Source organism: Sinohyriopsis cumingii, chromosome 6, assembly GCF_028554795.1.
Source record: "Sinohyriopsis cumingii isolate HCF-2022 chromosome 6, ASM2855479v2, whole genome shotgun sequence".
In the NCBI taxonomy this organism is placed as follows: Eukaryota; Metazoa; Mollusca; class Bivalvia; order Unionida; family Unionidae; genus Sinohyriopsis; species Sinohyriopsis cumingii.
The window spans coordinates 160,110,050-160,125,657 of NC_142966.1; the positions used below are offsets into that span (position 1 = coordinate 160,110,050).

The 15,608-nt window shown below is 34.3% G+C and overlaps 1 protein-coding gene across 4 annotated transcripts in view; it reads left to right on the forward strand.

Annotated features, from left to right (window-relative positions):
- The first annotated feature begins 10,121 nt into the window (after positions 1 to 10,121).
- Positions 10,122 to 15,608, forward strand: part of LOC149798396 (uncharacterized) — a 42,769-nt gene continuing 37,282 nt past the window's right edge. For all 4 annotated transcript variants that reach the window (XM_089963585.1, XM_089963587.1, XM_089963586.1 and 1 more), the window contains exon 1: positions 10,122 to 10,296. In XM_089963585.1, coding sequence (XP_089819711.1) covers positions 10,239 to 10,296 — 58 coding nt within the window. In that variant the 5' untranslated portion in view covers positions 10,122 to 10,238. The remainder of the gene's footprint in view (positions 10,297 to 15,608) is intronic.

Consider the following 15,608-nt stretch of genomic DNA (forward strand, 5'->3'; position numbering starts at 1 on the left):
ATTGGATCAAGGTCACATGATTTGTATGCATTCTTCATCACGATTGTACGTACGAAATCTATAGAGACAGGTTCAAATGCTGTTAATGGTTGCCGCTCAAATTCTGTATCCTAGCTGTATGGTGACGACGAGTCAATTGAAATTGTGGTGTCAAGCCTTTCTCTATTGGTTTGTACGTTTTCACGGAAGAAATTTGCAAACATATCCGGAAGGTCGACTGGAGAGAAGGTAGTTGGTAGTGGTGTTGATTTGTTCCTTGACATTAGGTTGTTAGTAATCTCGAAGAGCTCTCTGCAGCTGGAACTTTCCATGATCTCAGTAGTCTAGTGGGCTGATTTTGCTGCATGGACTATATTTGTGTCATTCTTCTTTGCGACTTCATCTATTTGCTTATGAATAGTGAGTCTGGTGGAAAGCCAGACCCTCTCAGCTTTACGGCGGTCTCTTTTAGCAGTGCGAAGCTTTTCCGTAACACTGCTATACCATGGACGACACTTTTGAATTGGTACTCTGCACTTGGTATCTGGGGCATGTTTGTAAAGTAATGAACGCAGGCAGTTATCGAGTTGTTCTGCGGTAGGAGGTAAGCAAGTTATTAGGTTAGCTTGGATGTCGTGCATTAGTTTGGTTCTACTTTTTAGTAGCAGATACAGGTGGAGGGTTAGGGACTGATACGTCAAGATGGCATATAATGCAGAGGTGATCTGATGCAAGGTCATGGGATACCAGGGAGGACCATATAATGTCATCATCAAGTCTATGAAGAATCCAGTCTAAAAAGTGATTGTGTTAATGGGTGGGTTGGTTAACTGACTGTTTGAGGTTACAAACAATAATGTAATCTAAGAGTTTTGATGTATTTGAGTTTCCGGGACAGGTCATAGTGAAAGTTGAAATCTCCAAGAATAATCAGGTTGCCACCTATCGAATTTCCATAGTCCAGGTGATTCGAAAATTGATGCAAAAAGAGAGAGTCAGGCATCTTGTTTTTTTCTACTAGGAGGAGGGCGGTATAGGCAGAAAAAATGGACCGACCTTTGCTCCAGTGTGCGTGTGGTTTGGACTAATTTAAACGATGTATGGTCAAAATTGAATTTTGTGGTATAGTTAAGATGTTTTATCATGGAGTTCTTTGTGATGACAGCAATTCCACCTCCGCGAGAATTACGGGGGAACGACTTGATGGAGTAACCAGTTGGGGTTAGATCGGCACACCTGGGTTCATTGCCTGATGTTTTTAGCCCTGTTTCCGTGACAAAAAATATGTCGACATTTTGGTCGTTGATAAAATTAACTATTTCTGTGCGCTTTTCCGGTGGTCCTACTGACCGGGTATTGAATATTGCAATGCGCAGAGGTATTTATTGGATAGTTGACACAAAGGTTGACGAAGTAATTGGTATTTGAATTAGGTTATCTAAATTAACGGTCGAAACATTTTTAAATTGTGGTGCCGAAATAAGGGAGATAACTGAAATCTTCTTCCTGTTCTACGCCAACCAGCTTTGAAAAAACTTTTCATTTCTCGCTTCTGTTTACATTTAGGTAATGATGAAGTCAGTCCTGGTTGGTTTAGTCTAGAGCATAATGATGTAGTGTGGAGAGCCAAGGAGTGAACATTTAAAGTAATTAATGAGGGTCCATCGTAGCATAAACGGGCTGACTGGCGAGTATCACGTGATGGATGTTTGTTCAAAAATATTGGAGCTAGACAGCTGAGAAAAAGTCCAATTATTCTCGTTTTCTAAACAAGGAGATGAGCAAACAAACACAAATTTAACAGCCATTACATGATGAACACAATAATGAAAATTAAAAGAGGGAACAAGTACAAATATCATATGTGTGTGTGTGTGTGTGTCTGTGTATGCATGTGTGTGTGTGTGTTTTGGGGGGTTATATGCTGTGTCTATATATATATATATATATATATATATATATATATATATATATATATATATATATATATATATATATATATATATATATATATATATATATATATATATTTGCGTGTGTATATGTGTGTGTTTTGTATCGGATGTACTCCAGTGTTAGGTAATCGTACCTGTACGATAGGATACGTGTTTAGACGCACCCGTGGGCAGTTAAGTTCCTAGTACAGCCTTCGATCATCGCATCAAAGTTACATTCCCGACACATGCCAAGGCTATATTCTAATTTTAAAAGTTTCTTGGAGGTGATAGTTTAACATAACCTCTCCGACAAATAATCTTGCCTCTTCATTGGCACAAGAACATGCCGTACACGACACCATACTCCACGTTTTGCAAACAGGATAAAAAGTGAACTTTTTTGTGAAGAACAGATGTTTAGATATAATTGAAAGAGACAAAATCATATCCAAGAAACAAATTCAGGCTTTAGTATGAATTATATTTGCAGATAATTTATAACCAATCGAAAACACGGGTATTGTAACTGGAGTTAAGTGCGCGTGTCTTTCCCAGTCAACCGTATAGAAATTATCGTATGAAATTCTTTTTTGATATACACGCACGCCTTGAAAGTTTACAAGATCAAAGAGTTTTAAACCAATCGACCTACCATTATAATATAGTTATTATTAATAGGGTGGAGTGAGAAGAATTAATTTCGTTAAGTAAACGTATAAATAGCTGAAAACCGTATAAAAATGATATGTTAGTAAAGCTCAAACCGTTTGCTGTTTACACTTCAAAATTATTACTTAGGTAATCCCTGTTGTGGTTTTTTTCTCTTAATGTCTGTCACAAGGCGTCTCTTTGCTGTTCATTGATATCAAATTCAATTCAAAAACCGGCAAATTTAAATGTCCATGAGATTATAAAAGAGTATTTTCTATGTATAATAATGTTTGCGGATATTTTATACTTGTTATTAATATAATACCGTTTTACAGAACAGATTAAACATTTACAGAACAAGGTTTGACCGAAGATGAGAACGAATTTGGAAATCAAATGTTATTAATATTAAACTGATTAAAATAATGAATCTTTTGACTATTCACTTAGATTCAGATTAGTCCTGTTTTTTCGAAATCGTCGGCATTCACCATACAGCAGACACGCTAAAATTTAATATGTTTATGGAATTATTGAGATTTACGTCTTTTTGGGAGTATCATATGTAAACTGCATTATAGCTTACCGGTCGCATACTTTATTATTTCTTCAGTTTTAAAATAGTGTCTTAGATAAGCTGTTTCATCAAGTTATATAAATGTTGCACTGAACCCACTGAATAAGATAGGAAAGAGAGGAAAATCTTGCTTGCTGCTGTGGATTTCTTGAAACAACTCGATTCATCTATCTGACCAAGTCATGCTAGATCTCTAAGATTTTTCTTCGGATATTTGTTGACATCACATGTATATTAATTACATTGTTGGAGTACTTTATACTTTATATGTATATATATATAGTACCCTGGCCTTGTCATATCAGGCATTACTTTTTAACCCTATTACATGAAAATAGATTAATCACCTTTGACAATTTTTGTATGTCAGATAATGGACCTATTGCTATCATAAACAACGTCTTCAAAAATATTATGTATGCACTTGTGATAGTAGTTTCGAATGATCACAATAAACAGAGTTATTAATCAACTTGCTTCATTCGCTTGTAGGTAGACCGTTTTATTTTATCTGAATATGACATTATTTTCCGAATCCTGTTATGCCCATCAGTTTCTGATTTGGCCTTTTCAACAATTTTTGTGCGAATGTGCGTCTATCGTACGCCTTTCTTAAGTAACCATGTTAGTGGCATTCATATTATTAAATTGATGATGTATTTTTTCTTGTCAAGTTTATATTTGCTTGCAAGAAAATTTAGATCAGATCAGTGTAAATTTTAATGGGAATAAAGGTTACTTTTGTAAGCCAATCTACACGTTTAGTTTAAACATTGACTTTGAATTAAACATTTTAACTTTAGTTCGTATATAAAATAAATGTTTTCAAGACCTGTTTGTGTTTGGATAAGTATATAAATCATGCAAACGGAGAAACTAACATAGAGAATGCAACAAAGAGGACATACAAAATGCTACTAAACCAGAGAATACAGAAATTGAAAGAAGAAATAGAATTGCCACCATGATGTAACATTGAGAGTACGTATCAAAACGAGAAATAGGTTGCTACAGAAATTAAGATGAACCGTGGACATTAACGCTGCAAATACGAGTTGTATACAATATTAACGTATATACAAGGTATTTAACATCACTAAATATAAACATGTGAGTTAAGATGAAACATTCATCATATCATTCCTTGTGTTTCTTGTGTTTCTTGTGGTTTGTCTCTTTCTGGACAACAGACAAAATGTTTTCATTGATAAAATACAAGTGATATGATATCCACTGAAAACAAGTAACACTTATTCGAAGAGAGACACAAGGAAACGTTTAAACATACATGTTGGCTAAATTCATGTTTGCGATGATTTTTAGAGTTACAAGAAACAAAGTTGATATCTTAGTTGTGACACGGACATTAAAATAATAGCTATATTACAGGCAGAGTTCGAAAAATTTGAAAGTAAGAATGTATGAGGGTTTTAAAAGAAACGGTTGGGAAACAATTTTGCAAATCTCAAAAGAATCGCACTGTGTTAATTTGCAGGATCCGCCATACTTACAAGGGTACTTTCCTTTTTTCTGCATAATTGTTCCTTACTTTATCTTTTATCATCCTCCATATTCGCATGTTGTACTATCACAGTCTGAGTCTTTGGAAACTATTTCCCACCTAAATTAGCATTGATGGTAGGGTTTAATTATAGTGTATATCAGTAGTTCTATTTCTTGAAATTGTTATTGTATGATACAGTGCTTCCAGTCCTTCTGACTTTGTACATTAAGAAAACAAAACGAGACTGTTATCACCAAAAGCACAATCCTATTCCACGTTTTAACCTGCTATGCAATATTTAAAACCTTACCACAATGTTCTCATCTGTGTTAGAACCCTTTCGTCCTAAAATGAATGGCTGTATGAAGTTTGTATCAGTGTCTCTTATTGCGGTTATAATCTATGTTATAAATATCATGATTTAAACTTGTGCTACTAAAATGCATATTCCATAAGACCTACTATATTGATATAACCTTGCATAAGCTTCATCTGTGAGTACACTGCTATTTGTTGCAAAACGTAATTCCTGCCATTAGGTTCATAAGCATCACATGTTTCGATCACATGGCTGTATGTTAATTCGATCTTCTTCTACGAAATCACGAATGTGTTTAGCTCCAGGTAAAGTATCTCTTTCCATTTAATCAGATAGCCTATTATGTGGATGTAATTATCAGCAACGACAACTAAAAATCATTTTTTCCATACTCGTGACACACGATGTTCTATCCAAAACAGGATCCGGTTGGTCAACTTCCAAAGTATCATTCAGTTTAACTTTAAGGCAGGGACATGATTTCCATGAACGTGTCAACGCCCTCGTAATATATCATCGTATATTAAACCATATTGGTTTTTATATAAACACGCGCCTTTTTTAATTCATGATGGTGTTGTAATCCGTTTTAGCCTTTTCGTCGTCAAGTACATTAATGTGTCCAAGTAAAATCAACAACTTGACTAGATCACGAGCGATACCAGCGATTGCTGTCATTTTCTCTATAACCGTTATGTCGATTAAAACTTCAAATAAAATTAAGCTAAGTCACCCTCCAGTAAGATTTGGAAGCATCAAAATCACTACTGTCTCCAGGATATACATTTTTCCCCGGGAATAATTAAGGCCACCGGTCTTCGTTCCACCGGACAGCGATATTTTTTTATTAACGTGACTCAGTGTGGCCGCACACGTTTCATTAACGCTCTCCGACGTGGGCACGTTAATGATTCGTTGTCCACTCATGTTAAGTTCGCTTGCCATGATATCCACTGTTTTATCAACTTTGTTGCTGATATCCCCGCTAGATTCGGTGACGCTGTCGCCTCCGATGATAGTGCCAAACGCAGATTAACTCATCTTATTTATAAGAATAAGAACAATTAATACGTTTACCACTGCTAACATCCAACGTCTAGCATTTTAAACGTTAACATTGCTTGTCTGGTTAACGACGGAGTTTTTATTTATCGCATATTAATATAACAATAACATAATCAACTAGACGAGGGTGGCTACACCCTTTCTCTCTTTATCCAACATAAAAATATACACCATCTGGTAACGTGACCGAGGTGAACTTGTACACTGAATAGGACCGGTGTGCTAGCAATTACTGCCAACGGTGTTTATACGGCTATAATAGTGTTAGAATACCGTAACAATCACAATAAAGATATAAAAAGCATACAGTTGGATATGCGTAAGAGATTTTTTTTTAATAAAAAAGATCATTGGTTCCCATTTCATTAGTTCAAAAGAACAGCGTGTGTTCAGTTGTAATTTTCGATGATTTTGAGTTCCTGTTGATACCGATAGCAGTCGCTAAAAACGATCATGGTAAATCATCCACCAGGAGTACTTCATAGGCTGGAGTACTTTGATCACGTTCTCAGTGGTTTGCTTACCAGTCAAGCCACGTTGACCAAACTATTCTAACCATTTTGGTGTAGTGTTGTCATCCTGATTGCGTTACTAAATGTATCGATGCATGAGACGTTCATACTTAACATGGTCAATCATCCGATGATATTTACCAATGAGGATCGATTTCATATTCCTAATGCAACTGACTGCCACATATGTTTAAAACCATCAGATGATCCTGTTGATACTAAGATAAAAAAGTCCAAGGAATCTTGATCATTCTGCTAAATACAGAACGTCCTCACATGATTGCTGTAACATACATCTCATATGACCGTATTTCACTCCTGTAATGTTACATAATCTGCACAGTTATGATCCACATCTGATCATCAAATGTCTCAGAAAGTATGATTACTTGCATTCTAAACAGATGGTTGAGATGGGATCATAATATCGATAACGCTACAGAAATGTTATAAACATTAGCATAGAAATTGTTTACTGTGCTTGGCCATTCTAAATTGGGGTGGCATACATAAACGTTCAACTGGGTTTTAATTCATAGCATGCTGATTTTCTTTCAGGCAAACCAAACTTTGGACTCGCTAATATTACCGAGCTAAGTTGTTCTCGGAAGTTGCTCGGGATATAATACGCTATGACAGGACTATATGACGTCACTTAATCCGTCATTTGCAGTAATATAAGTTACACAAAAATGTTTTCAACGACAATTATACCCATAGCAGTAGTCTAATTAGTATACCATAATGTTTTAGATAAGGCAAACAGGCACGTAGTCATGACCACAGAAAAAGGTCATGACCACACAAAGTGATATCCCATTGGTCTTTACTTATGGATGCTACATAGTGTACAATCTGATATGGTCACCAGGGATATCACACAAGTAGAGTCAGATTCTAATATACACATGTTAGTGCCTCACACCAAATATCTGTTCAAGCGTTTAAGAAGAATGTCTTCTTTTCTTAGTTTATCCTTTTTACTGGATTGTCTTTCTTTTCGCTGTTCCTTTGTCTTTCTTCTTCCCATTCTCTTTTTGTTTGTTTCAATCTAATCCACTCTCTATTCTTTTTCCTTTCTACACCAAATCTAGTTGTTCCTATTTTCACTTGTCCTCTACTCCTGCCGCTGCCTTGAACTCTCGCGTTTCGATGCACCAAACGAAAGCTGAGGGTTCCATATAACGCTTTTAGGCTGCAAAATTATACAGGTAAGGAGCCTTTGCATTACTTCAATTTCAATTTGTAAATGTATAATAATATATATTCTATTGCTTTATATTTCGATGTTCATAGAAGTATCTCCGTTTGGTAATATAATAATAATAATAATAATAATAATAATAATAATATTATTATTATTATTATTATTAAAAAGACATATAGTTCCCCGATTTCACTATATTAGTCATTTCTCAGTATATAATGAATGAAAATAAAGGACATTACCAATAACAACATTTCTACTTAAAAAAATATATCTAGCCTTTTCAACCTCTTTTTAATGTATTTGGTTTGTTAACTGTTGATACTGTATATTACCTTGATCATTGACACCAGTTTGCAGTAACAACATAGGGTTTTAGACTGAGACCTTGTATGACTAAATGGGAGATACTCAGCCCATAAATGTGGAATCTAAACTAATCAAAATGACGAACCAGCAAGAGGTCATTCAAACGAATTAATGTATTTGATTTGCACAAAGCAGTTGTTCTGCTATAAGTAACATTATTACCGACCATACCTACACCTCTGTCTTTTTCCCCTTTATGTTGATCGGTTTGACTTTAACTGTTACCATAATTCATACATCCAGAAACATCGTCTTCTGACAAAGGTGAGTATTACCATAATGATATTGTTGTTAATGTCAATCCCATATTCCCTGTTGGTCGATTGATCTGCCGCCTCTGCCGCCTGACCAACCAATACAGTGGGAGAAAGCGAGCGGAGCGGGGGGGGGGGGGGGCGGCCTTCGGACGTTTCCATATTTATTAATAATCGAATAAATAATATTTCAAACCTTATTATGGATTTACAAAACATACAAAACGACAGGAACAATACAATTAAAACCAATAAAAGCATGATATATGTTACCATGTGTGACTCGTATAGAAGAAATTTATCGTATGGTGTAGATGAGAGAGAGAGGTGTAAGAAAGAGAAATGAAAAAGGACAGAGATGAAATTGTGTACAATATTCAATTCCTTTAGAAAACTGATATTATTAATATTTCTATCTTTATTTATTACGTCCCTAATAAATAATCAGTTGAAATTCATCGTTGATATATAGATATCATACACTTGAAACAATGTCTATAGATGAGTACTAATGCGTCATAGGCGGATCACAATTTGATATACTTATAGTTAATAATGTTGGTATATGAAAATTGCTTTATACCTACACTTCAAAATCCATGTTAATTTGTATGTATGTATGTATGTATGTATGTATAGACAGGTAGGTGTATAGGGTGCTAGCTAGGTGGAAATGCAGGATGTGGGATATGTTGGTATATAGGTAGTTTAGAAAATTTGTATTATTATGTGTGCATGTGTCCTTGTATACATGCAAGTGTGCATAAATGTATACATGTGTCTGTATATAGATATGTAGGTAAATATCTAAGTATATAGGTATGGAGGTAGCAAGATACGTACGTATGTATGTTTGTTAATATGTTCTCTTCGACCTCCCATGATTCAATGGTCTAAAAGGTCGTCATGAAAGTCTGTTTTGTAAAAATAAGAGCGTGCATATTTCGCATGTGTTTGATTTCTAGTGCATGCTTTTGATCAATGTATTATTTACAGAAACTATCCAGCCCGAATATATGTTTTGCATATAGTTACTTATACATGCTAATGTAAATTAGTAACTGATTGAGCCAATTTAAATCCTCTTATAATGTGATTCACTATCGTCAAAGATGGTATGTATCATTGTACCATCCAATGCAAATCAATACAGGAATAAAAGAGTATAATATGAAAGCAACAAATTAGGATCAATAAGCATAATTTAAATTCGTGGCTTTTAGGTTCTGTAGGTTCAATGCTGTTTTGCAGCAGATGTTACGATATACATGATAATTCCTCTGTTTGAGGAAAACCACAGTGAATAACCACTTATGTGATTTGGTTACGGGACATAATTTTATATGAAAGATCTCTATGTATCATATAGTCACTTCACAAAGTGTCTGATCTTCATTGCGATTATTATTATTATTATTATTATTATTATTTTTATTTATTATATATACACATTTTAAGCATTGATCTACTAAAGCATCTCTCTCTCTCTCTTTATATATATATATATATGTGTGTGTGTGTGTGTGTGTGTGTATTGACAGTAGAAAATATGGACTGATAGGGCTCTAGATCTCCTTATTCAATACTTTCAACTTTAAGAAACTGTACTCGTATATAAACTTCTTGATTGAAACATAAGATAACTCGCCGAGTTTGCTTTGCAGTTTACAATTGGAACTGATTTATAGCTAAAAGGCAGTGACCCGAATAATACACTTAACAGGAAAAGGTGCATTTTTACTTCCCTGTTAGCTGACTTGCGGGATCACGTTTACACGTACAGTCGTCACAGTTGTGACAAGCTTCCAATTAAATTCCTGAAAGGAAAAGAAAAACTGCACATGCAACTTGTACGTGACGAAGAATGAGCAACCAGCTTCTATTCCACGTCGTATTTTCTGCCGTCCTTCATCTTGGACTAGGTAAGTCTATACCAAGGTGTATGTCGCTACTTGTATATGTCGCACATTGCTGATCTTGACGTAACAAAGGCTCGATCAAGTCAATTGTATGCACTTTTGTACCTGAATACAGGAGTATGAATTGTATTCGTACAACAGTCTCGTTACTGCGTTAGATAGGTATCGAATGTTGTTGTTTAGGCATGACACCATATTTCAGTACACATGATGGTCAGTATAACAGTAGAAGTAGAACCATAGGAGATTCATAGTTTATTTGGTATGGGAAACCATGCGAAGAACCACCGACCCACGTGAATCTAATGTCAAGCTTTCTCACAAGATATGTATTGAATATTACATGTATTAATATTGGAAATAAGATCGTAACAGTGAGATAAGCAAATTTACTGACTGAGTTTGTATATTGCCATTATTTATACATACGTCAACATTCCATTTGGAAAGTAAATTTATCCGGTTTGCTAATTTCTATAGTTGATCAACTGCTGTGTACCGCTGCTGGGGGACATCTCTATAATGGTCGTCAGTTTGATTAACAGTACTCATTACTTGTTGAATATTCGTTAAAGCCCCAATGCCGCCGTTACGTGCAAAAAGTCACATATTCCAAATAGTCTGAATGATACTGGATCGTTAAAGATATTGGTCCTAAACATCGTTGGGTTCCATTAATACCAGATAATAGCGACGTTTCATCACATTGGGAACTATGCATATTCTCCCTGGAACTGAGTAACCGGCCATTTTTTTCATGTCTACGAATTAGCCCGACGTTGATCGGCGACATCCGTTGGTGAAGCGATTTCAGTGGAAATCTAGCACACAATATCTGATGACGTCATCGTTGTGTTAAGAGTCTATGCTCTTAGAATAACTAGTAGAAAAGAGTGAAAGCAACAATCCTTGTAAAATTAAACAATAAATGTATTTTCCTAGAATCGAAAGTGAAAATGAAAAGAAATAATCTGCAGTATTGCGAATCATAACCCCAAAATAAGCATAGAATTACAGACACATGTCCGAATAATTTAAAGTCCTGAATAAAATTTAGGTGTTGATGTGTCTGTTGTAACCTGTGTAATGCTGATGTGTTAACAGTAGTTTGTTTAATCACAGTATTATAATGGTAGGTTTCAAGTCACTATAATTACAGTGACTGTCTCTGTCCAACAATTATATCAGAGTATTTTCGTATTTCCAGAGAAAAAATCACCTGAATTCTATAATTTGAAGAAATAAATTCCAGGCTGAAACGAATTTCTGTATAATCTTGTCACTGAAGGGCGAATGTATTCATGCTTTAAGATTTATCACAGTCAGGTTGTGTTATATTCTGCGACCAGAATTTTATCAGGTCACAATTAGCATTTTCTAAGAAAAATTATTACCTAACGGAAAACAACGTTCTACGATGATCCTGATGTTTACAACATAAAAATGTTAGTTATTATCAGAAATCTATTTCTAAAATTATAACACAGAACCTGGACTACGTCAGGTACACCAGGTAAACTCCAAAACTTAGAGCCCAACGATTTTTTACTTCAATTAATAATGATCCTGATATTAAACCCAAACACATAGAGAATAAGTTGTTTATATGTATTAGTTGTTTATAAAATAAAATTAAATAAATTCAGGCAAAGCAGAAAATAAACTTGATTTTCGGCAAGGTTTAGTCAAATATACTATGTTATATTACAATAGCAATGAAATAAAAAATTCCTAATTAAATATACAGTATAGTTGTAAAACATGCATAGCTAAGACCAAGCTATGTCGATTGTGTTCAGGCCAAGTTCGCCATTCAATGTATATATTAGAGACTCAGCTGATCATCAATATTCATTCAAGTCTTATTTGTAGCTAATGAACGCTTTTTTCTTTTCATACTGGTTTTAAAAAAGCGAGCTCCAGTTTCAGCTTTCTTATCTCTAATTCGGTTTGTATTTTAGCTTTAATTCATTTTCTTTTATGTTAGAGACTTATACAGACAGTGATAGAAACCAGAGCACTTTTATCAAAAAACTTAATAATGGACCAAAATATTTTTTATTTCTTGCTTCATTAAGGAAGCTTTTGCCTCATAAAGATCATATTTTCTGGCCAGTAGAATCAATTCATCTTTTCTCCAAAGGTCCAATTGTTCCTGGGTAGGATTTGAAAGAAAGATCTCCACTTTGGATGACATTGTAAAAAGCTTGCTGATTTCACTAAGAATTTCAAAATTGTAAAATAATAAAACTATCGAAATTCAAATTTCAAAAGGACAATTTTTCTGATATAATTTAGCCAACATTCATATGTACCAAGGACGAGCGCCCAATTCTCTTTGTAAGCATTAGGAAAAATACAAATAAAAATAAAAAATAAAATAAAAAACGCAACAAGAAAATAGTGAAGACAACAAGCTTTGACAAATTCAACATATAATCTATTTTCCAAGAAAAACAATGTAAAAATGAGAATATATATTGCGGTTTTACGAATCAAATCCAAAAATGATCCAAGAATAACAAAATAAAATTCCTAGTAATAAAAAGTCGCCATAAACATGAGTTCTAATCCCGTTGAAACCTAAAATGGAAGGCGATACCGTATGCTTTGGTCAGCGTCGTACTGATGTGTCATTAGTTATTTGATGAATCACGACAAATACTGTTTCCGTGTTTGAATTATTCGTAAATTTCGATAACTGTCATTGTCCGAGAATAAATTTAGAGCACAGGTATTTCCAGGAAAAAAATCTCGTGGAATCAAAATAATTTGAAAAAAATAAATAAAAACATCAACACAAACTGGTTACAACAAAACACTTTTAAAATATTAATGGCTTAAAGCCCGACTGCCCGAATTCTCTATAGAAAAAAGTTATGCACTATTTTGCGACGCAAAACAGATTCCCGTATGATGGTCACATGAGCTCCCTTTTAGAACAAAATAGAAGCGTTTTACATTCCTAACATCACGTTCTCCCAGTATAGCTTCGATTTCACTTATGAATCTACTCTGAGAAAGAATTTCATAAAAACATTGTTTCCTACAACTCTCACTAATGTTTGAATTAAGGTCAGAATCTAGGTCAACATTAGATATAAGGTTTCTATTATTAGTTGTTTATGGAAAACAGTCAGGTCAAACTGAATTTCTGGAAAATGTCAAATCCAGTAAATAATGTTACATTACAATAGCATGTAATGGTATAAAAATAAAAAATAACAAACAAACAATTAAATTAAATCAAATATAAATTAAATCAAATATACACAAAACTGTTTTAACTGTGAATCTGTATGGCTATTTGAAAAACATGTTGTTAAAGCCATGTCATTTCATGTAACTGTTTGTGAAATGATTACATAAAATGGAATAAGTAGGTTTGTAAATTCTCCGAAATTTTTATTTGATGGTGGACCAATTGTCATATTAAGCAACGTTTTCAGAAAGAATATGTTTACACTTGCGATAGGAGAATTAAGTGATCCCAATGAAACGTTTTAGTAATCGTCTTGTTTCCAACCACATGTCTCTGTAGCTAAACTTATCTATACATTACCTGGATTTGACATTATTATAGGAATCCGGTTATATGTAGCCGTTCAAATATGGCATTTTCAATGATTTCCGAGTTTTCTGTTCAAAGTACATCTCTCTTTATGCCTTTGTGAAATAATTGGTTTAGTGCAATTTCTACCCTTAGGTCATAATGGTTTTTGTCTTGTCCACCTTTCATTTACTTGCAAGGAAATGTGGAAGATCATGGTAATATAACCGTCTATTGGGAATATATTTTACTTTTGTAAACGGTATACATTTCCTTTTAGCAGTGATTTTAAATTGGAAATGTAAAAGATAATATTTTGTGATCTATCAAAGAAAACTTAGGCCTTCCTGAAAATGTTTGCCAGAATACGTACTGTAGAATGCATACAATTTGGGGAAGTTAAAATATAGAATGCAGCGTGGACATACAAAGATGCAATTAAACCAGGGACCACACAAAATAATAGAAGAGACACAATTACCACAACGATGAAATTTTCGGAATACTTACAAGACAACCCATTCATATTAACGCTATAATTGCTAGTTGTAGACAATCCCGATATGAAACGCGTGAGTAAAAAAAAACCTTTATCATATCATTCATTTTCCTTCTTGTGGTCTGTCCCTTTTTGAACCATACAAGTTATATGAGATCCTGGGAAAACTGGTCAAATAGAGAGAGAGAGAGAAAGAGAGAGAGAGAGAGAGACAGAGAGAGAGAGAGAGAGAGAGAGAGAAATATACCAAGAGATAGAGAGAAGTAAGATGAAAGATTGCAGTTTGCTAACTTCATCATTGCGATGATTTTAAGAGTTACGGAAAAGAAAAAGTTATTAGTAATTAATGGTAGAGTTAATACAGTTGTTGAAATTGTTCTTGTATCCTAAGATACTACTCATTTTTGTGACTTTGACCATTAATAACAAAATGATACTGTTACCTCCTAAAGCATAATCCAGTTTTAAGATTTAACCTGTTAGCGTTGAGTCTTTACCACAATGTTCTTATATGTAATATAACCTTTCTGTCGTAAATTTAAAAGCTCCGTTAATAGCTTGACGGTGCCTCGTAATGCGGTGATACTCTCTGTACTAAATATTATGCTTGAAATGTGTGCTACAAAAATGCATACTACATAAGTTATGAGTCACTGATTTAACCTTGCATTACTTTTATCTTGTTTTGTTGCATACATTCGTCCTGTCGGTAGGTTCAGGTGTATCACATGTCTGATTCATACAGCCATGTTAATTTCACCTTCCGCTAACAACATCAAAACAATGAATGGGTTTTGTTCCAGGCAAATTATACTTTTTTTATTCAATCAAATAACGTTTTATATGGCTTACAACATTTGCTACCGCCATCATTTGATCTTTAATTCATATGCATTGGTCTTGCTTTTGATGAGGTCGCTTTTGCTCCTGTTAAAGATCAATCAAAATGTATTGATCATTGTTATTCTTTTTAAACTAGTCATTCTCTAACCTCTACTGAAGGTGATATACGACACACTCTTATCGTCGAAGAGGAAAACAATCTTGGTATCTCTCTTTTTTTTCTTCATATGGCTACCAACTTGCTATTTTTTGACCAATGGGGACAATAGAGACCACTCGAGGTACCTGCTGATGACGTGTTGTCAGGTAGTTATCTGACTGTGGTAACTAAGTCATATAGACAAGAACGTTTAAGTTTAGCCCATGAAACGATCTTGGCTTGTCATTTGCGAGTAAATAAAACCAATCTTGCTTCAATTGTAT